This window comes from Rhinichthys klamathensis, unplaced genomic scaffold (genome assembly GCF_029890125.1).
Source record: "Rhinichthys klamathensis goyatoka isolate OS25496 unplaced genomic scaffold, OSU_Roscu_1.1 h1tg000487l_1, whole genome shotgun sequence".
Classification (NCBI taxonomy): Eukaryota; Metazoa; Chordata; class Actinopteri; order Cypriniformes; family Leuciscidae; genus Rhinichthys; species Rhinichthys klamathensis.
The window spans coordinates 2,559,424-2,582,742 of record NW_026606974.1 but is presented as its reverse complement, the minus strand read 5'-3'; the positions used below and the strand labels follow the sequence as shown (position 1 = coordinate 2,582,742).

Below are 23,319 nucleotides of genomic sequence, written 5' to 3'. Positions count from 1 at the left end.
TGACAGTGAAGACATTTGTTACAAAAGATTTCTATTTTAAAAATTCTTTAATAAATGTAATAAATGCAAATAAATACCATTCATTGAACTTTCTATCCATCAAAGAATCCTGAAAAAAGTATCACGCTTTACAGAAAAATATTAAGCAGCACAACTGATTTTAACATTTATAGTAATAAGCAATGTTTCTTGAGCACCAAATCAGCACTTTAGAATAATTTCTGAAGGACCATGTGACACTGAAGACTGGTATGGCTAAGCTAATTCAGCTTTGCAATCACAGGAATAAATTATATTTAAAAAATATTAGGCAGTGGAGCCAGGCGCACATAACATTCTGGAAACTACTCAATGTAGAGCTTTGTTCAAAGATCTTGTGGAATTTATTGAAAGACAGGTTGGCATCCTAATGGATCCCTTGTTTGGTGATATTAGGGATTTGCCAACTATCACGAGACCTGTTAATCGACCAGGGCTATGTCCAGAAGGCAGAGTTAAAGGAAACATCTTTGCCACTAACGTTGCACCAGTGGAATCTGGGGAAACCTCTAAGAATATGAGGACAGAATTGCCACCAAACAATTCTAAAGTGATTCCATTATGTGTGTGGTGTGCTAAGCATCATGTATTGAAGAACTGTCAACAATTCAAAAGGAAGAAGCAAAGGGAAAAGATGGACTTTCTAAAGGAGAAAGAGCTTTGCTTTGGTTCCAGACGTATGCATTCCTGGATTCTGGCAGTTCTGCGACTTTTTGTACTGAAAGTCTTATGCAGCAGCTTAATCTTTCTGGTAGAGGAACTCCGTATCTGTTACAAACTATGAGACAGGAAAGAGTTGTATCAGCACACGCACTCTCAGGTTTGTAAGTGTCTGCTATTGATAGTAACATCTTCTATCAGCTTCCACAAACAACGCTCACACAGAAACAAATGCCTGTAAGTTCTGACAACATTGTGTCTAAATGAGATTTGTTTAAGTGGCCATAACTGGCAAAGGTTAAAGTTCCCCGCATAATGGCTAACGTTGACTTGTTGATTGGAAACAACGCTCCAACGCTCCTTGGGAAGCCATAAACAGCCATGGGGATGGCCCTTATGCTATGAGAACGGCATTAGGTTGGGTCATCAAAGGCAGCTTTGAAACTGAAGACTGTTCTGCAGTGGTTAACAGGATGTCTGTGTGTAGATTGGAAGAGATGTCGTTTAAACAATACAACCATGACGTCAATGAGCGAGCTGCAGAAGAGCAAGGATTGTCAAGAGAGGATATTAGGTTTTTGGAGATTGCAGAGAGTTCTGTCAAGCTTCAGGACAATAATTATGCCTTGAAGTTGCCATTTAAAAAGGAAAATGTGTATCTTCCTAACAATTTCTCTGTGGCAAAACAGCAGGAAAATTCAAAGAACGGCAACAGCGAACACAAAAGCTCTTCAGAGAAGAAGCATCGAAAGATAGAAAAAGCGCGACTTAAGCATAAAGAAAAGCGAAAGGAAGAAAAGTTCCATAGTTCTGATGTGAAATATCAATAAAGAGAATGGCTTTGTAAGATTACCATCAACTAAAGTGGAAGAGGATAATGGCTATCATCACTCCATCAAACATGAGAAGTCACTCAAGAGAGAGCGGGATGAAGACGAGTATAAACAAGCCCAAAAAGGTAAGTGAAGAACGAGAAGAAGAAAAGGACAGAAGAGGAAAAGAAAGATGCTACTGGAGGGAAAAAGAAAGCCAAAAAAAGATGGTTCCAAATGGAAGTTTCTGGAACATAAAGGTCCTGTGTTCCCCCCGCCATATGAACCCCTGCCAGGCTATATCAGGTTTTATTATGATGATTCACATAAACACAAGGATACACATAAAGACCAGTGTTATTGACAGGCCTGTAGGAAAGCTTTGTTTTTTACACAAGTCTATGGGCTAAGAGGTTTTGTTATAAGCATCATGTGTGTTTATTGTGCTCACTATTTGTATTTATGTGTGGCTCTTTGTTATGTGTTGGGAATTGGTATGTCTGATTTATCCCAATTAGGGGCCGGTATGTAAGAGCCATTTTGTCTTTATTTTTAATTTTGTTATGTAAGTGTGTATCCAGCAGGGGTCTCTCTTTGGGTAATTGGTTACTGAATATAGGTGGGAACCTTCCTTCAGGTGACAGGTGATAGATGTGAACATAAATCTATCCAAGGCGGAGGGTAAAAGGATTGTGTGGCAGGGAACAATTTTAAAATGGCAACAGCTCTGGGAGCACAATAAAAACAAAGGCAGGCACCTATTCTCATTATCTAGTAGGGTAACTGACTCAGTTAATGTTTGTAAAAGGGGGTGGGGGGTTAGATGTAAGGAACAGGTTACTATTTCTAGAATGAGGATTGGTCACACGTTTCTGAACAGTACTTTATTTATTTTAGGAAAACACCAGAGTGGCTTGTGTTCATGTTTGGAACCTGAGTGCAACATGTATTGATTTCATGTAGAAATTATATGATGCCAAAGACAAGATCTACTCAGAGAATTGCGAGAAATTGGCTTGAAAAGAATCTCTGAAAAGTATTTTAGAAGTAGGGGTAAGCGAGAGGGGAAAACGCTGTTTTTTCAAATTTTCAAAAGACACTGGACTGTATAGCAGGATATAGTGCACTGAGGTGCTAGTTCCATAGATAGCAGCAATGCAACTTATTGGATGCCGGCTGCCGTAAAACCCCAAAGAAGAAGAAGAAGAAGAACAACAGGTGACAGGTGTTGCTGGAGGGAAGGTGCACACAGTTTTTTTACCGTTATGCTATGCCACGCTGTGCAAGAGGAAATCTGTACTGGTGAAGGACTTGGAACTGTGGATTTATTGACTGTTTGTTGGACTCCTGCTTACCAGAAATGAAGACCAGTCACGGTAAAATAAATCTACAATGTAAGCATATTAACTTGTGTGTGGACATTGCAGTGAATAACAACCCAAGCGTGCGCCTCCATTAACAAGCACCGTCCAGCAGCCCTCAGTTGCTTTAAGTAATAGACTTGGCTGCTTACAGTATTTTAAAATAGAAAACAGTTATTTTAAATTGTAATCCTAATTTGCAATATTACTGTACTTTTTGATATATTTTTTAGATACATTTTAATCAACATCATTCTTTCCTGGTCATCCTATACTTCAAAAACAAGTGTATTTAAAGCCTGAATGTTCCATTCTAAAGCTTTACTTCACCTTCTTACAGTAGTCACAGACAATAGAGCTAAGGCAATCCTAAAAATACACAATTAAAGACTTCTTTCTGATTAAAACATAATTTCAAGCTGAGCACATAGAAACTTGAAAGACGTGGAGGAACAAAGGGAGAAGAAACCGATAAAGGTTACAAATGGGGATGGGAAGAAGAAAAAAAAGAGGCAAAAGATAAGGGACTGCTAAGGAGAGAAAGAGAGGGGTAGGTAAGAGGGATACATGGATAGAAGGAGAAATGCAATGTCCTTCATTGCAATGCAGAGCTGATAAGGCCTTAATTACAGTATTCCATTCCATGCTCACAGAGAGGCAATTAAATGGGACAGACCATGACAAGAAATGGGACAGAGCATGACAAGAAAGAAAGAAAGAAAGAAAGAAAGAAAGAAAGAAAGAAAGAAAGAAAGAAAGAAAGAAAGAAAGAAAGAAAGAAAGAAAGAAAGAAAGAAAGAGGGGCATGAAGTTCATCCCAGCACGGAGGCACATTTCCATGCATGCTGCAATTTCCTGCCCAGTGCCTTTCCATGTAGCGCCCACCACTGAGCCCAATGCACAGCACACACACCATCATTAGGAAGCCATTGGCTGTCACTTCCCATTCTTTATCTGCATGACTTCAAACTTGCACTGCCTACTTTACCGCATTTAGGCTTATTAATACAGACAGTATTTACTAACAGTGTCTTGGCTTCTTTTTATAAGTTTGATGAAAATAGATCTGTTTTATATCAGGCTTCCTAAATCAGCTTTAATAAATGAATGGTCAGGTGAGGTATTTGCTATTTATTCTTACACACTAAATTATACACACTGTTTGGGTCAAATAGGGACAAACCCAACCATAGGTTTTGTCCATATTTGACCCAATCATGGGTTGAAACAACCCAGGAGTTTTTAGAGTCAGTACAGATAAATAGAGTTTTAGAATGTTAGATACATAGATTCATTTTGCTGTAAATCTATGTAAATATTGAATAACATTCTAAATTTCTATTGAAGCTTACAATAGACATACCGGTGTGCACTGGTATGTCCAAATTTGCATACTTTTGCACTACTCTTTTTGTAGTAAAAATAGTGGGAGTATTGTGTTCACAATGAAAATTCCAAAAAGAAAAAGTGCACTTCAAATAACTGGATGAAATTAATTAAATTGAAAAGTATGGAATGTTAAACACTTCGTGCACTCAACTGTCGCAGCTTTCCTTACATAGCGGAGGGAGAGGTGCTATCAGACGACAAAATAACCCTTATAATTTAGGGGCCGTTTACACGACTAAAACCAGAAAATGTTTTGTGCGTTTTGACCGTTCATTTAGATGACAACAGCGTTTTGGGGGGCTGAAAACAGGGTTCAAAGTGCAAGTTACTTAAAAAAAACGATAACATTCAAAAACATTATCATCTCTGTGTAAAATACAAAAACGCGAACTTGTGAATACGGTGATGTCATGCACATGCTGCGTATTACATGTTCAGTTACAAAGTGACATCGCCAACTCCTGGCCTGGCAGCATAATACAGCATTTTTAGTAAATTTCACGGATCCGTGTGAACAGGGATCGTTTTGACAACGTTGTCGCCTGTTTGCGAAAAGCTCAAATAAAAACCTTTTCCGTTTTTAGTAGGCTACATCATTGTCGTGTACACCTTCCTGTAACTTTCTAGTAATCCTGCAGACCTTGATTAGCTTGTTCAGGTGTGTTTGATTAGGGTTAGAGCTAAACTCTGCAAGAAACTGAGGCAAAAACTTCTAACAATCAACTGGACAAAACAATGAGTCGCTATAAAAAAAAATCCATGTAAAACTAATCTAAACACGCAGGACATCCATAGGCTTGCAAAGAGTAAAAGAGAGCTTCCATAGATTAGCAAATAGCAAAACTTGTTTCATAATATTCTGGATGGCAACAGTTGCTAAGGTATGATTTGGTTGATATGGTTTTTATCCCAGCAATTAAGAGAAATGTACTGTGACCGAGAGAGCTCAACACGCTGCAAACGAAGAAAACGTATGCACATAGAAAAAACACCAGCACATTCATAAAACATCTTCGTCAGTGTGTAAATAATAAATAAAGTGTAAAATAATCTTCATTATTTGAACATCCTGATAATATGTATGTTTTGAGTATTTGCAGCGCATGTGTTGTCAAACTAATGAAGATGTTTTCTTAATTTGCTGGTGTCTTTTTTTTCTATTTGCATGCATTTTCTTCAGTTGCAGCATATTGAGCTTTGTGCTATTTGCAGCGGGTTTCTGTTTTTAGTTGCATTGTGAGTAGCGGCGGGTTTCTGTATTTGGTTGCTATGTGAGTATTTGCAGCACATGTGTTGTCAAACTGATGAAGATGTTGTCTTAATTTGCTGGTGTTTTTTTCTATTTGCATGTGTTTTCTTTAGTTGCAGTGTTGAGCTCTCAAAGCCACTGTAGAAATGTGATGAATAACTATTGATTTCCACAAAAAAAGACAGCAAACTAATGAAGAATCTCAGTTAAACAAATACATACAAGGCCTAAAGTGAATTGTGTCCTTAGTATTAGTCCATACTGTTGTCATTTCACTGCGCTAGTTTTAGAATCAAGACCTAGCTCAATGTGTTTACATATACTGTATAGCCTATGCATCCATGGAAACACAATTTGCTTCACTGGCAGAGAGCAAGCTTTCAGATATCTCTCTGGGCAACCACCAGCCTGATTGCATATCTCAAGACCGACCAATTTGCATATTCATAAAGCTCGAGCACCAATTGGGGGGCTTTTAAAACATGCTGATTTGGCCCAGTTCCAGGCATCTGCTAATCACAATTTGCAATGCCACGAGAATTGTGATTTCTTGTGACAAAATGTATGTAGTATAAGCCGCAGGAACTTGATTGCATTTTAACAATGTTGTTTTCAAACAACTTAGCTCATTTTTCTCCACTATTAATTAGTGCATGTGCTGGACCCAAGTGGATAACAGATAAATACAAATCATTTTTAATATACAGGTTGTCTACAGATATAAACAAGTTACATTTAAGACTTTTTAAGACCTTTTTAATGCCACTTTGAATGAAATTTAAGACCAAACCTGTGATGGAAATACACATTATAGGCTATGTAGTATTTAATGTTGAACCTAAGTAATTGAAGTAATTTAATATTAACTACCGGTACTTGTTTATTGAACTAAAATCAATGTTACATTTGCAATCGTGAGAATATTCATCAAAATAGCTCCCGTCATGTTATGTTACTTAACTGTATCATATTTTATAAATAAAAAAACTCAACATTTTGACTTTTTACCTCAGTGTTTCTTCTGTGAGTTTATGTGCTGTTATGCTCATTTGTTTTGATTTCTCACTATAAAATCTCTCACAGAGACAGACGAGTCTCAACAGCGCTACCAGAAATACATTATCATTATCAATCGCTGTTTATGTAATAAAATCAGAATCATTCTCGCGATTCGATGCTCCGCCGGTTATTTGACGGACATTGGGTTCGTCAGACTGGAGAAATATTAGCGGTAATGTGACCAGAAATATTTAAGACCCATCGAATCTGAATTTAAGACATTTTAATACTTTTTAAGGCCTTTTAAATAGGAAAACTTTATTTAAGACATTTTAAGACTTTTTAAGGACCCGCGGCCACCCTGATATAGCCAACATGGCCTTTTCACTCAAAAGCTGAAAAAATAAAGATCACAGTAACAATGAAGAAAAAATTAACACTAATAAACATGCAATTTTTTTGCGCTTTTACTTGCGCAATTTTTTGCGCTTTTACTGCTTTAAGGTTCTTCATGGAACCATAGATGCAAAAAAAAATGCTGTATGTAAAAAAAATGCTGTTTCGGGTTTTTTTTACATATTGCATTTTTTTTTGGATCTATGGTTCCATGAAGAACCTTAAAGGTGCAGTAGGACATCTGGGAAAATGCTAACTTTAGCCTTATAGCAGTAAAAGCGTACGTACAACCCGTACGTGAACGCGCTGTTGACCGACAGAGAACACTTGCTATAGGACCGTTCAGACCGAATGATACGATTGGACGAACATTCTATGGTCCTACGCCTTCCACAGACGACATATATTTATAAAAATACATTTAGACCGCTAAACAGAGTGATTGCTATCAGGATATGAGGAGACTTTCAACCAGCTTAACAAAAAATGTTTCTGCAGAGAATCACCTACGGCACCTTTAAACATCCATGGAACCTTTCCATTCCACAAAAGGTTATTTATAGTGGAACAAGGTTATTCAGATTATTAAAAAGTTCTTCACACAAAAAAAAAAGTTATTTGTGGAACCCAAATTGGTTCTTTAAAGGCATCACTATAGGGAGGAAAAAAAAAAACTTTTGGAGCCTTTATTTTTAAGAGTGTAATCAGAAAGTACTTACAGTATGTCTTCCTGGTCAGGTCCTCCACCACCTCTGGTTTGAGCTTGCTGTTTGATTTCCCCATGCTCTCCAGACCTCCTCCAGATAGTTTGTGTGGTCCAGGGTGGAGCTGAGGTATACCTGAACTCCTTACCACTTAAGGTAGAATCTTAGAGACCCAAATACATCAACAAAGTGAAAAACAGATCAGCACTGCCAACAAATCCAAGGAAATCCATCCATTGTGAATTTTCCTCTCCTTTTTTGACTTTGTGGGCTGTTGTAGATCTAAAGTCACTGTTAGGATCCCTCTTACCCAGCAGGTCTCTCAAAAAGCCATCCTCAATTACAGCCGCCTCTGACAAGTATCAATCCTCAAAAAAAAAGCCCATTCATTTGGCTGCCGTCATGAGTATGAGTCTCAGATGCCTAACCGCATTCGGTCTGATTCTTCAGTGGAGAAAGCAAGGCTTTGAAATGTATCAAAGTGCCAATGGTTACAGGAGACCCTCGCTCGCTGCGTTCTGCCTGCTCTCTCACTCACACTTGAGCGCCAGTTCTCTCTGGCTCTCCACTCACCCTCCCTCTTCTCTTTTTCTTTTTACTCCCTCCCTACGCCTGTCTTGTTAGCTCTGAGAGACTCTTAAAGGAGATCCCTTGCTCTAGTTGTCTTGGCAGCTGATATGAGGGGTTTAGTAAAATTAAAAGAGAAGCACAAACTTATTTCTGCTTGATTTTTAGCATTTCACGCTTGGATGTCGTTCTGGTAGAAGCCGACAGGCAATAAGTAGTACAATAATACTAAACCCTGGCTGTGATTATTGAGTGCAAATATTGTAAAGATGGCAAAAAGACTAGATCGAAATCAAATGGTGAACAGGGCTGCTCAGATCCTCCGTCAATGACCGCATCAGACAATACGTGGAAGCCGGAGATAACCAATTTTTCAGTGTCTCAGTCAGCTGATGGCACTCTATCTGACAAAAGACATTCACCTTCTCCTAGTAACCGCTGTTTGCTTATCTCCAGGCCTGTTCTTCCTCACACCTTCTGTAGTTCAAAGCAGCAACTTTTGTTCGCCAAGGTCTGGTTGTCCCGAGAAACCTCCAAACACTGCAGGAACAAACAGCAACAAGGTCAGACTGCATTGGAGTACAACAGTGTCATGAGACCAGCAATCTTGATAGACCCACTGAGAGATGAGGGGGAAATCGCTGACCACACACTCTACATGCAAATAACTCTCACACTTGACTTTCATGAGAATGTAAAAGAGTCAGTATTGTCATTAACTGCATTACACAGTGCAATTGTGTTTATGTATGTGTGTGTTATGGGGGAATAAAGTTTTAAAAGATACTGAATTCGAGTGTATTGTCAAAATATTTAAAATTGGGAAATATTGGAAAATGTTATAAAGTAGCTAAGCCTACTAATTTAGACATGCCACTAGAAAATTTTGATTTGCTCTGCATGTCCTAACTATGATTAAAAAAGTCAGGGTGGGCTTAACATGTTGATGACAGAGCAGCACTGTTGAAGCATTTTAGAAAAATAGGCAGAAGATGATGCATGTGGTAGGGATTTTTTTAATGATAGTAAAAGCATAGTCCATATTAAGACTGCTCCTCTAAACAATTCCCAATCTAGCTTAGGTTGTAGGGCTAACTGTTGATTATTAACTGGGGTGATATTAAATCATGAATATCAAAACTGACATGTCGAGACAAAATCTCGACTCTGACTCGACCCTTCAAAGACTCGGTCTTGACTCGGACTCGACTGTATTTGAAAAACAACGGACTCGGTCTCGACTCGGACTCGACCCTTCAAAGACTCGGTCTTGACTCGGACTCGACTGTATTTGAAAAACAACGGACTCGGTCTCGACTCTGACTCGACCCTTCAAAGACTCGGTCTTGACTCGGACTCGACTGTATTTGAAAAACAACGGACTCGACTCGGACTCGACCCTTCAAAGACTCGGTCTCGACTCGGACTCGACCCTTCAAAGACTCGGTCTTGACTCGGACTCGGCATAGGCGGTCTCGTCCCCATCACTACAACCATAATGGTAAAAATCCATCCAGTGTTTTTGTTTTAATCTCCTTATATGTTTTCCCCTGCCTCAAATCGAGCCGTTCGACCGTGTGACGTCACACGGTCGGACGCCCCTCCCGCGATTGTTGATTGACAGGCGCGTTTCAACACAGACGCGCCCTCGCTCGTGACCCAGCTGTCAATCATAGTCTGCGCGGACCGGCGCGGTCATTGTTGATATGCTGGAGCACTGTCTATGAGCAGAATGGCGTCTAAGCGATTGTGGTGTTCTGTTCTTGGGTGCAATAAGGAACCCAGCAGTTATTTTGATGTTCCTAAATCCGAACCGCTGAAGACGCAGTGGCTGAGTTTTGTTTTAGGGAATATTCCCCACGAGCAACGTCAATGCTTTCATGTTTGCGCGAATCATTTCTCAGCAGACTGCTTTATAAACGAGGGTCAGTATAAAGCTGGTTTTGCTAAGCAGCTGCTCCTGAATAAAGGATCGGTACCAGCTATTCGTGTTCCTGCTGAACCTATAGAACAACTGAAGTGAGTGTAACGTTTTAGGTTTTATTAACCTTTATATTAATATTTATATCTTTGCAAATCGCTTCACGATGAATGAGTCTAAGGTTTACACTCAGGGTACATTACTGCATGTTTTCTATGTACGACGTTCTCCATTTAATTCATAATCCCACGTTTATAATGAACAATGCGTTATGGTTATTGTGTTACACACTGTGTACGCACAGAACAGAGAGCCGGAGTCAGCGAAGCTCATTATCATTTAAAGTCATATGCACTGAAACGGCGTGCTGAAAACAGAGCTGTTTTTGACCAGGTAAAATAAGTGTTTTCTTACAATACTAATGAGAATTTTTAATTAAAGTATATTACAAACTTTTAATTTAGACCCTAAAGAATCATATTAGCTTGTACAAAAATGGCATTATATGGCCCCTTTAAGAGTTGTAGAGTTCAGTTACTTATTTAGCTACAGTGTGTTTAAAATGTTGCTTTTTCTGGGAGCTAAGAGGTGATAAATAAACAATCATGAATCAGATATTAATGCAAACAAAAAACAACAACATTGGTATGAATAACTCTAGGCTAAACAAAAGAGAAAAATCTTCCTCTGATCTTGTTATCAGTAACTGGGGGTGGTGTGGGGGGGATACTTTGAAATGTTTTGAATCAAGGCACAGAACACAAAAAATAGTTCACATAAAATCATTTCACACATGCCAACCAAAACAAGTGGTAAGACCAAATATTTGATTTATAGTTTCAATGCAACACTGCACCAAAGCTAATAACCTCCTTACATCTGCTACAATCACTTTTCAACTCTTTACAGTGTGTGATAACTGCCGGCACAATCCATGAAATGCTGGAACAATCTTGTAGCCAGGTGAAGAGGTGTATCTTCACCTTATTAACCGAGAAAGAGAAATAATAAATAGCTATATTTCTTTATGAAAGCATGTAAATATTGTGCATCTTTAATTTTCTGTGACATCGGGGAGAAATAATAAAACTAAAGAAACAACATAGCTGAAATGACTTGCTGTCTTTTTTAGTTTTATTTGTTTGTAGGTCAAGCAATGTGGGTTTTCAATGGCCTTAGTGATACCAATAGGTCTATCTAGAAAACGCAATGGCTTACGCCGATATAGCATGTACAATAACATTTAATGATAATAAATGGGGTTTACACAAATATGTATGCAATACAAAAATGGAAAAATCGTTGCAAAAGGTTTAGCAAGTCTATAACTTAGTCGTTCCCTTTCAAAAGTGCTGCGCTGAAGCGCTTTGGGAATGATCCTTGTATGACCACCAGCTGTGATGTGTGTGACACGCTCGAGCAACGTGCAAGGTGAGAGGTGTGTGTCTCAATTCAATTCAATTAAAATGAGCTTTATTGGCATGAATGTGTAAAATAGCACAATATTGCCAAAGCAATAGACTACATACAAACATATATGTAGATAAAAGTGAATAAAAAAAAATAAAAAATTACAATTATTTATCCATCTGAGGTTCCACTGGTTGTCCTCATTTCATGGCATGAGGAGATATATTTTGCAGCAATTATTTCACATTTGGGCATTTCTCCCAGTAAATATGGGAGTTTCTGTGTGTCTGATATGGATTCGAATTCAGGGTATATTTGGGAAATGTTTGCAAAGTGTTTTTGTCTTAGTGTATTATATTTGGGGCATGAGGTTAGAAAGTGCAGCTCTGTCTCTACCTGTCCCCTGTCACACTGGGAGCAGAGTCTCTAATCTTGTGGTAGCCAGCACTGTCTGTGGCGACCCTTTTCTATGGCCAGGCTGTGTTCACTCAGTCTGTATGTTGTCAACATTTTTATTAGTTTAGGACATTTTATTGTACTCAGGTAATTTGCCAGTGCGAATTCTCTTTTTAGGGTCAGATAACATTGTAATTTACTTTGTGTTTTGGTCGTTTCTTTCCAGTATTCAATATATTTTTCTTTCTGCTTGTTGATAATTTGGTTTGGTCTGCTTGGCGTTGCTGTCCTGGGGCTGTTGGGGACTTGTTACTGCAGAGAGCCTCAGGACCAGCTGTCTGAGGGGACTCTTTTCTGGTTTCAGCTCCTGGTATGTTAGGGCTTTGTGATGATATGTCTGGGGGACGGGGGTTAACTGATTTTGAGTGATTGTAAAATGTAATTGATCTTTTCTGTATTTTTAGTAAGATGGGGTGCAAGCTCTGCTCTGCACAGGTTATTTGGTGTTTTTTCTCTGCACCTGTAGGATGCTCTTACATAACTCGGTATGGAAAGATTCTATGATTGTTTTATCCCATTTGTCAAATTCATTATGAAGTTTTGGCCCCCTAATTTCACTACTATCTCACTGTCTCCGTGTTCATGGCTCATGCCTGAATATGACACACACCAGTTTTTTAACATAAAAAAACAATCATGGTGACGTTACAATTTTACTTCAATGTTATAACGTTACTATATATCTGCAATAATAAATGGCATCTAAATAAATAAACGACAAAACTGTATTGTACTGTGTGAAGGGCATACTAAATTGTGATTTTATATAGTTCGGCTATTTTAGTAGCCTAAATAAGGTAGGCTAGCCTATTTTTGCGGAATATTAAATTTAGTTTGAAGGGGCGCTCTCACGCTAAAGTCTGGGATTTGTCTGAACAACAACCCGAGGTTTATTGATGAAACGATGTATGTTTACACTTTTACAGTCACTAAAACGATCAGTTAAGTTAATAGTTCCAGCGACCGCTATCACAGCAAACTGCTACGTTACATTGAACAAACGTTATCTTTAAAACATAACTGGACTGAATAGACCGCTAACTTACCTCTTATTTTCTTTCACTGAAAGCTTAAACTTTTTAGCTGTGAAACTTGATAGATGACTTATCCATACGAACTCTACCAGCACGGTGAATAAGGGCATTGCCATCCAAGCTACGTGTCGTCCTTCTCCAGTGTCTATCTGTTGAAACGCAATGTTTTTTGAATGAAAGTCAACGTCATATGACACTTACCGAGCCGTTTCTTCTTCATAGATCGTCAAGGGTGTGTTTGGCTTTCCTCCTGCTCTCTCTCTCTCTCTCTCTGAGTATTTGTAACCTTTAGTCAGACGGGACTTTTCTCGCAGACTCTCCAGAGGCTGGACAAACTAAACTCACCGCTCTCCATTAACCCCTGTGCTTCTGTTGGTGTGGAGAACCTTCACTCCATTGGGGACTTTTAAATGTCATAATAAAAATAATAATAAAATACAGTGTGTGTATGTGTGTGTGTGTATATATATATATATTATTATTATATTTTTTAGCCCTGTGGCCCAGCAATAGCTGCTCACCTCTTGCCGAGAACCATCTGTCTGTCTGTAACCTGGATAAAAAAAAAAGAAGAAAAGAGAGAGACCTAAACATAGCCACACCAGGAAATCAGGTTAAGCTGCTATTTAATACAGAACAAAAATGTCTCATCCTGTGCCTCACTTAATAGGCCTCTAAATATTCAGACAATGAGAGAGGACTGTCACCTTGTGTTTATCATACAGTCTTGCATAAGCAAGTGTTGTGAATTAATGTGTCAAAATAAGCATAAATTACACCACTATTCTGTTTTATAGTGTATAAATGTAAAGCAAATGAATGTGTAATTAAATCTATGAGAAGATTGACTTTAAGTACCTTTTATTATACAAAGTATTCATTTTTTCTTTTGAAACTTTTTTCCCCCAATATGACTAAAACTAATAGTCTTCTTCACAAAAGGTATAGAGCAGTGGCGGTTCTAGCCCATTTCAACTGGGGGGGCCAAGCTGGGGCCAGTTGTACTGTTAGAGGGGCCAGTTACATTTAGACCTTATTGTTGTCATATCATTTTCTGCACTCCTGCAGGCATTAACAGGCAAAATACCGTGTTTATAATCATTCAACAATGTATTTGCATTTCCATTATATTTTTACATTTGCATTACATATTCAGTATTAGTCACAGTAACTGTAATAGACATGATGTCCTTCTTTCTCTTCATTTTGAGAACTATAGAGCAAAAGCAATGGGGACCAAGAAGCTTATTAATTCATTTACTGAAAATAACTGACTTGATATGTCTAACCGTTTACAGGGTTCCTGCACACTTTTTAAAGTCAAATTTAAGGCTTTTTAAGACCTAAAGAAATCAAAATTAATACCGTACATTAGGGCTGTGCAATATTGACAAAAATATATTTCAATATTTTCAACATTTTGTTAATAATTAGATAATATTTTACTGATTGTGTTTTTGTGCTGGTGCCATGGCTGGTTTAGGCCTGTTGTTGACAGCTGACTCACGAAGATATTAATATTTTTCATATTCTATGCAGTGGTCAGGGTTAGGGTTAGGGTTAGGGTTATTTCTGTCACAGCAGTGACAGAAATAAAAAATTTTAATTAAGGGGCAATATTTGCCACCTTAAATTGATTTCCAGGGGCATTTTCACCTATATATGGACATTTTTTCTAAACTTATTTAGAGTTATGCATCACCTTTTATGTCAAATACTAACGTTCAAATTATACAGTAATTATACTTATTTATACAATAATACTTAATTATGCAATAATTATACAGTACCACTGTTACCAGTCAAATTAATTAATTCAATCAAAATCCATCTTTGCAGTGCAGAGGTGACACAGAAGTGGCATTAATATATTTACACTCCATTTACAATTGCATAAATAAAGCTATGAGATTTTTTTAAAATCAATATTTAAATATGAAATTATTTCTAATTTTAACGTTTTAATTAAAGGATACTTTAAATATGAAACTAAAACCGCCAGTAGGCCCAAATAGAGGTCTCTGCGGAACAACAAGAAGGTGTTTCCCAATTAATGGGCGTTTTCAAACCGGTCTAGGCATTTTCCAACCATCCAATCATAACCGTACGGATTCGGAAGCCCTTTCAGAAGCGGAAATGCGTTATTATTATTTCTCGTTTTATTTTCTTGATTTTTACTATTATGTCTATATCGCGACAACATTTGATTTATGTCAAAATAAAATACAGGCTACAACTACCTATTTTCTTTAAAAAGTAATTATTTCATAAGATCTGTTATACAAGATCTGTATCTTATAACATAACGGGAAATTTGGTTTATGAAAGAAATCCTTTTTAAAGAAAATAGGTAGCTGGATTTTATTTTGACATAAATGTTGTCGCGATGTATATGTAAATGTTGTTATAGCCTGTGAGTGTGTATTATATTTTATAATATTCTCTCCTACCTACATGCAATTTTTCTCTAAATGTAAACCTTAAAAGGTAAAAGTATTAAAAATTACTTTATTACTCAACTATTTATAATTACATTAGTTTTATTTTCGTTTTGTGTGTGTGTGTGAACAACACAACATAAATCAAGTTGTAACGGTGATTAACAAGGAAAAACAATAGCAATTTCCAATAAAGTTACCAAATCCTACTGTAAAGCAATGGTGAAAATTATTGTATTGGTCTTTCTCACCTGTATTTTTCAAAATATATTTATATGTAATGACTGATATTTAAGTGATATTTGTAGCTTACATTAAATGATATAAAGTAAAACGTATTGACCTTTAAATTAAGGTAAAATGTGTTTACTTAGAATAATGACTCTGAAAACTTTAAACATTAGCATCACTTTATTGACCGTATAGATACTGTAACCAATATGATGAAAAACTGTATTGATAAATGCAGCATTCTCTATTTAATGTAATAGTAAAAAAGAGAGCATCCAATCCAATAAAATAAAATAAGCAATAAATGTGGCAAGTTCAAACATGAGGAACACATTGCATGAAACATTAGATGCTTCCTCCAGCCACATAGAAACAGTCTCCGCAGTATCCTGGGGAGTCATCAGAGCCATAGAACCCCTGCAACACACCTCTTTGCCCTCTTCCTCTGTAGCCTTCGCCACAGTCTTTGTATGTAGTATCACAATGGAGACATCTGGATAGACTGTATGGAACCCTGTACAGGTTTCTGACATTTTCACTGAATGCCTTCCAGTTCACGACACCTAAAAAATAAAATAAAAAAGTTGTCAGCTGACCTCATTGTCTTAATATTCAACCATACATAACTGAGAAAAAACAGAGAGAGCTGTAATTAACCAATCAGTGACACTAATAAAACTTACTGTCCAACCACCGAAAGTGAGCCTCTCGGCGGAAACTTTCCATGCTCACAATGCTGTTAAAGCACCTGCAGGTGAGGGCAAGGGAGCCAATTGCAACATCACCATCTTGAAGCACAACCTCCAGTAAGATTTCACGAAGGACCAGCGGAGGAAGCTATACATGAACAAAACATAATCTGAACTTCTTGTGGTTATAATGATTCCCTTGCATTTTATAAATTGAGTAATAACAAATACATGCCTCCTGTATGTTCAGGGGTTGGTCAACAGTTGCCACTATGAAGGGACAAATGAAGAACATCAGTAAATGACAGTCAACATTTACTATAAATAATAGAGCACCTCAAACAAAATAAATCATACCAGTTTTGTGTGGCTTGTCAGTCCGCCTTCTCTTTCTTTGCTGGATTTCCATGACCGATCTTGATAAATTTATGACATAAAAACACATTAATAATACAGTATATCAAGTTTCATTGCATGAAGATATGACAACTAAAAGTCACACTAATTGTAAAGGCACTTTGCCATCCTTCTCATTATTTTTTGGAAAGGACTAATAACAATAAAAATGAAAGAAACACCTTGGTGGGAATTTCTCCAGCAAAAGGACAGACCACCATCTTCTTATACTTGGTATGTCTGACTATAGTTGGAAAAAGCACAAGTTTATCAAAACAATTCTTAAACTTACAGAATGTTTTTTAATGAGCTTGGAAAACCCACCTCTGAAAAGTCAAATGTTCCCCCCAAGATGACATTGAGAGCATACTGCAACATGAATTATGTATTAATAACTGCACATGGGACAGGCACCTGCAGAATCAATAGTAACCATTGATCCTACCATTAGAATGAAGACTCCACAGCTGCAAGACATCTCTTGTCGAGGTATATCCTAGATATAAGTAAATTACATATGATATCATTTTTAACTAGTACCACTAAATTCCTAATTCATTAAAATTTTCAATCACATTTGGTGTCAAATGAAACATACCCCAAGGTCCTCAGAATAGAATTCTGTCCATGTCCCAGGACACAGGCTCTGAGCAATTTCTCTGTCAAAATAAATGAATGCCACCCCAGCCAAAAACAACAACAAACACATTAAGATATACAATAAAAACAGCCAATCAAACAGGGTTTTTAAAAGATAACTACCCTGCAATACTACATATGATTACTAAGTAAATCTGAAATGGAACAGAAAATAATAAAGGCAGAGTTTAACAGGAACTGTCCCGCCTTTATTTTTCCCATGGATTTCTTCTTAATGCAGGGATGAACAAAATTAATTAATATATGACCCTAAAATTAAAGTGTGTTGCAAGTAAAGTGTTTCTTAAATTGTATGCAATGAGAAAAAAGCCTATGGGAAAAAAAAGAGAAAAAAAGAACTGAACATAGAACAAGAGAACAAAATTCTGTAACAGGAAAACCTGTATATGGCAGTGTAAGTGCCATCTCCAAAACCTGGAGTTTTCAGGGAATTGAGAAAATACAATTCACGCAATTTTGGCTTCATGATCTGAAAAAATGTTTTCACCCTGTGTTAGTTGTTAGGAAACGCATATCAAGGAAATAATCAGAAATATGCCGCTGATTTCAGTTTGCACAACAATTGGTATTGTATGTTTATGTATCGCAACATTAAAGCAGACTCACACACAGCATCCAATGCTCTGGCAACCAAGATGGGAAGACCACAGCATCCTTGCTCATAATTTCAGGCTACATGTATATAAAAAAATATATATAGTATATAGTATGTTTAATGTTTAAAGACATTACAAATGTCAGTGATCCTTACAGGTAAGTGGTCCATGGGATGTGCACAAATTGGTGGCAACCATGTCACTATGGCATGGCTATCAACTGGATAGATGTCCACATTCTGCCCGCAAAAAGAAAATTGTTATGAATTGAATAAAATGAATTTATGCATGCTCTCAAACTTTGAGGTTAAACCTGGGAGAGTGCAATCTGTTGCAGCACACAGAAGCAGGAATTCAGCACCTGTGTGAAAAATATCAACATTTAGCTACTTTGAAATGGACATAAGTTTTGATTCATGTTTTTGTCCGTTCCTTACATTTCCTTCCACCTCGCAAGGGTTTGTCAGTGTTATTAAGTCTTTCTGTTTTATGACAATAGAGCCCACAAGTGCTACTTCATCATCAGCATTTGCAGAACGAACTTGAGCCATCTGTCAAGAGAACAGAAATATTCTATTACTTACAAAACAGATTCTTAGTAGTCTTAGTCTTCTAAAAGACCGTTGCACACAGTGAATATTGTTGGCTCTATGATGAATCAGTTGTAAGTTGCTTAGGATATGACTGTCCGGATGCATAAATGAAAATGCAAAATCTAAAATTTAATCATAATAGAGGACTGCAGTTGTGCAATTAATAACTGTTTAGCTATATTACCAGTTTACGCTGTGATCGAGTCAGTGGCTTTCCCCAGCAAGCCTTGCTAGGTTTTATCAGATGTAGTCTGGTCATTTCAGGAGCCCTGTTCTCTTTATTTAAAGACACATAAAAGACATAATGATTTGTAAATAGCAAATAAGAGATAAGGTTCAAAGTATACATGTAATAAACTTACCTACAACCAAACGTCCAAACAAATCAGTTTGGAGGTTTATAGTCGTTTTTGGATGCCCAAGGTCCTTTTGTATTTTTGACAGCATGGATCCATTTTTTTCTTTGTTTTGGATGTGCAAAATGTTTCTTACAAGAAACATGTGGGTGGTGGGAGACATCATATTCAAGAAATAGTTGTTCTTACGCATTCCAGCGAAAAGTTGTTCTGCAGCTTGTGTGTTCACTCTGCCAGCCAACTCTGGGACAATCTGAATCTTTCTAAGTGTGTCTCGCTTATCCTTACTGTTGGCCTCGTGGAACTTGTCCGATAGAGCATAGTGCTCGGAAGAACCAGTCACTGGATGGCAATTATCATCCTCATCCATCTTCTTCTCTTTTATCCAGGGTAGACTTATAGTTAGGGTTCCGCTCTCTGCAGCTGTTATATTGTTTTCTGTAGATTCCGCAAGTCGTCCCTCAAAGGGTGTAAATGGCATTGCCTCTGGCCTCCTTAAGTTGGAATGGGTGGCCAGTCCTCTGGCAAAATCATAAATACAAATGTTTGGGATATGTTTCCATGAAAATAACATGTCCGTAAAGTCTCTAGGACTTTCGGCACGGATGAGAAATTTTACACTGTAAACTATACCACAGGGGCATAAAATGGCTGCCCATCCACCTGACAAAGAGGAGTATAGTTTGTTTAGTGAATGAAATTCATTAACTTTCAGAACATGATGTACATTTGAACTCACAGAGCCCACCATATACCTGATGCTCCCCAAACTTTTTGAAAAATCTTGTCGTATGCAGTTCTGTTTTGCATTTCTTCTCTCAGTCTGGATAGAAGATCAGTCTTTGATCCTTCAGTGCCAACTCCACAGGCCTTGCAGAGTTTTCGAATGTCTGCAACCTGGTAAATATGTTTGATATTACATTACAATATGAAACTAGCTCTTTGTGTGTTAGTTCTAACTACGACTAGAAGGTAACAACTGATTTAGACCTGCATAATGATTGTTTCATTATTGGTCAACCATCACCATTTTTAATAAACTGCAAATTATAAGAGGCTATAGAGATTTATACTGAGCTGGTGCATACCTTTAGCTTCATTAATTCATCACTGAGTCTCTCTTCTGTCATGTCTATTTCAGCGATGTTTTCAAGTGTATTTGTGGTCTGCACTTTCTTCCATTCTGTGTTTATCACAGATGGTGACCTGCGTGTGTGTCTGCCGACCCATGGGGCCCAGTTCTCATAATTGGGTTTCAAATTGTAAGGATTTGTGTCTCCAACTAAAATATACAGAAAATAAAGTAGTGAAACAAACTCTTGAAACAAGGCATTTTGTTTAGATGTGGAAATACATGTGTAATGCAGTGGCTCTCAACCACATTCCAGGAGGCCCCCCAACACTGCATGTTTTCCATGTATCCTTAACCAAACACACCCAATTCAGATCATCAGCTCATTAGTAGAGACTCCAAGATCATAAATTTGTGTGTCAGACAATGGAGAGATGCAAAATGAACAGTGTTGGTGGGCCTCCAGGAACGTGGTTGGGAACCACTGATGCAATGAACTCAACAAGTATATGTACAAGAGACAAGGAAGTGGTTTACATTATTGCACATGATAGCCTAATTGTCTTGTTGCAACTTACTCCTCAACAAGCCAGTTGCAATCCTCTCTCTTGAAAGAGTCTCCCAGAACTCCTCGGAATTCACCTCTCCATTGAAGGTTTCAGTTGGCTCACTTATGTCACTGACTGGATAAAGAAACAAAATTAAATTAACACAAATTAACTGCAAATAGAAAATGACAAAAAAAAAAACTGTGATTGCTTACCTGCCATGTTGAACACTCCCTTTTTATGTAAGTCCATTACAACAACTGGAGGATGATGTCCACATTTTAGACACGAAAAGCCATAATCATGGTGAGTTAGTGCCTCAAAATGTAAATATGCATGAAGAAACTCTGTCTCCTTTGGGTAAGGCACGTGTGTTGTCTTTTGCAATATGGAACGCACCCTTCCAACTGCCACATGATCCTGAGTGAGAACAGTCATGAGAACATATATCAGTGCTAGATTAAGTTGAACAATCTTGAGCCTAATGTATTTTAAATTTCATAATTAAAACCTGAACGGAATTCCTTATGAAGATGCATAGAAAGATGCTTAGCAGCACTTTATCATTAAAGTTGTGAAGCCCATGCATCCAGTCCTGGTATCGGTAAAACATACCACAATTACTGCATTTCTTACAGTATGTGGATATTCCTAATAAGGTAAATAAACAGATAATAATAGTACTAAATGTCAAACAATCACTTGGCAATTATTGTGAATAGCATACTTTAATACTCCGCTAATACTGGAGTATAATGCAAAAAATGACATGTACTACTCACAAAAAGTTAGGGATATTCAACTTTTGCAAATTGACTTATTGTCTGGGGAGGCACAGCATCCCACTCTTCTTAAAGGGCTGCCCTCAGGTCATTGAGGTTCTGGGGTGCAGGGTCACGACCCTCTACATGGTACTGTGACAAGCCAATACTATCTGAATAACACCATTAATCCAGTCATTGTGCCTCTGCATGAGCAACACAGGCCTGATTTCATCTTTATGGATGACAATGCCTTAGCTCATTGAGATCGCATCATCAGGGAATAGTGGCAGGAGGCTAGGGTACCTCAAATGGAGTGGCTTGCACTTTCTCCAGACATGAATCCCATAGAAAACCTATGTGATAAGCAGAGTCGACATATAGAAAGTCATAACCATGCACGCCAGAACCTCAATGACCTGAGGGCAACCCTTTAAGAAGAGTGGGATGCTGTGCCTCCCTCGACAATAAGTTGATTTGCGAACAGCATGAGATGTCATTGTTAAGCTGTAATTGATGCTCAAGGAAAGTTACAAGTTATTGAAACATTGACATTTTTGTTGTGGTATACCCACCACTGTTGTTAGTTTTTGTTTTAATAAATTGCTGTAGAAGAATAAATGCATACTTCTACTTAAATGCCCTTCTTTTATGATATATTTTCACTGTAGCAAGAGCTTTTTACATTTTCCATAAATTTCACCCGAAAGTCAAATATGCCTAACTTTTAGTGAGTAGTATAAATCAACAGCTTATAAATATTAAATATTATCATTGAAAATTTACAAACCAGCAATGCCTACCAGTCACTACACCAGTGAGCGTCGCCACTTTAGCATTTTTGGTGATAAGGACAGGAGCACTGAGAGGAACAGGTCCAGGGCACTGAGAGCAGAACTCCTCTTCAGGAATAAGATGTTGAGGAATGTCTTCCTTCTTTACATCTTCTATAAAAACATCTGATAGTGTGTCTGGAAGCTTTTTGTTATGGTATATATATTGTACCATCTGCTTCAGGCCATCACTCTTTGGAGGATATTCCCATTGCTGGCCAGACAAGTCATCATGTTCTGCTGGTTCAGTCTCTACAGCTGCTTCTGGCATGGTTGTGAAGAGCTCCCGCTTCATTTGAAAGAGACACCATTTTGCTATGCACTTATGCAGACACGATCTCCTACCTCTGATACAAGGGCAGTGCCAAGTGTTTGTCTTGGAATTGTAATTAACCAAAACTCTGCCCAGTCTACTGTAATAAGAAACCCTTGGCTCATATACTGATATGTAATGCTTGTAGTCAGGGCCTCCAATAGTAACAAGGCTAGTAAATGTTGCACCTTTACTTTTAGCCTGACCTTGCAGCGTAAGGCATTGGTTTTTCCTTGTGTTACAAAACCATTTTTGCTCCACTATCTCAGTCAACACGTCCTCTGATAACTCTTCATGTGGTGCAATAGCACAGGAGTAGTCTACTGATCTCAGATGCACACATGATGTAACCAAAAGTTCACTCCTTTGAGTCATTTCAGCACAAGTGTTGCACATATCCATTTCACACATTACCTTGTGTGATGAGCCCCAAATTTTCTTCGCCACATGAATGGGAATACAGGGCCCACGAAATGATTTTGCTACAACATATATCCCATTCTTTTTATCAACACACTGTGTTGGTAAATTATAAGTTGAAGATACGAGATGTATAGGTTGATGTTTCCGCTCAATGTGTTTTTTCAAATTTTTAGAATTTAGACTCACTCCACATTGAGGACACCTCACAGTGATTTGCTTTCTTTTAATCACTGGAGGAGCTGCTGGATGTTGTGGTGTATCAGATCCTGCTGGGGCCAGCGAAGGAGTTTGTTGTGGTGTATCAGGTCCTGCTGGGGGCACCGAAGGAGTTTGTTGTGGTGTATCAGGTCCTGCTGGGGGCACCGAAGGAGTTAGTTGTGGTGTATCAGGTCCTGCTGGGGGCACCGAAGGAG

At 37.9% G+C, this 23,319-nt stretch overlaps 2 protein-coding genes across 6 annotated transcripts in view; both read right to left on the bottom strand.

Moving 5' to 3' along the window:
• The window catches only part of ncs1b (neuronal calcium sensor 1b), a 54,654-nt gene extending 41,454 nt beyond the window's left edge, over positions 1-13,200 (bottom strand). Inside the window, exons 1-3 of one of the 4 annotated variants that reach the window (XM_056237474.1) lie at positions 13,078-13,200; positions 8,599-8,716; positions 7,625-7,772 (exon numbers count right to left, since the gene is read on the bottom strand). In XM_056237474.1, coding sequence (XP_056093449.1) covers positions 7,625-7,688 — 64 coding nt within the window. In that variant the 5' untranslated portion in view covers positions 7,689-7,772; positions 8,599-8,716; positions 13,078-13,200. Of the gene's footprint in view, positions 1-7,624; positions 8,194-8,598; positions 8,717-13,009; positions 13,029-13,077 lie in introns of those variants that run through there. The other 3 variants (XM_056237472.1, XM_056237475.1, XM_056237473.1) reach the window with 3 other exon arrangements.
• Positions 13,201-15,970: 2,770 nt separating this feature from the next.
• On the bottom strand, positions 15,971-23,273 carry LOC130072421 (uncharacterized). 2 transcript variants are annotated; one of them, XM_056237511.1, is made up of 17 exons: positions 22,141-23,273; positions 21,136-21,227; positions 20,792-20,996; positions 20,607-20,711; positions 20,045-20,238; positions 19,712-19,853; positions 18,963-19,619; positions 18,785-18,876; positions 18,445-18,558; positions 18,321-18,368; positions 18,163-18,246; positions 18,018-18,083; positions 17,350-17,410; positions 17,197-17,247; positions 17,076-17,120; positions 16,713-16,771; positions 16,608-16,625 (listed from the first exon to the last, which is right to left on the bottom strand). In XM_056237511.1, exons 1-13 carry the CDS (start codon positions 22,892-22,894, stop codon positions 17,360-17,362), a joined length of 2,604 nt encoding a protein of 867 aa, XP_056093486.1. In that variant the 5' UTR covers positions 22,895-23,273; the 3' UTR covers positions 16,608-16,625; positions 16,713-16,771; positions 17,076-17,120; positions 17,197-17,247; positions 17,350-17,359. The 2 variants fall into 2 exon arrangements, with proteins under 2 accessions (XP_056093487.1, XP_056093486.1); XM_056237512.1 differs by lacking the exons at positions 18,321-18,368; positions 18,445-18,558; positions 18,785-18,876; ... (5 more) ...; positions 21,136-21,227; positions 22,141-23,273 and adding exons at positions 15,971-16,229; positions 16,350-16,503; positions 16,934-16,995 and having other exon boundaries at positions 16,591-16,625.
• Positions 23,274-23,319: the final 46 nt, after the last annotated feature.

Bases quoted from the DNA above. Each gene is read 5' to 3' on its own strand.
- LOC130072421 (XM_056237511.1), bottom strand. From the start codon at position 22,894: ATGTGTGAAATGGATATGTGCAACACTTGTGCTGAAATGACTCAAAGG. The intron at 20,997-21,135 runs GTGCTGCTAAGC...GTTCTCACTCAG, and splicing joins TTCACAACTTTAATGATAAA to GATCATGTGGCAGTTGGAAG. The intron at 18,247-18,320 runs GTTTAACCTCAA...TTTTGCGGGCAG, and splicing joins AACAGATTGCACTCTCCCAG to AATGTGGACATCTATCCAGT.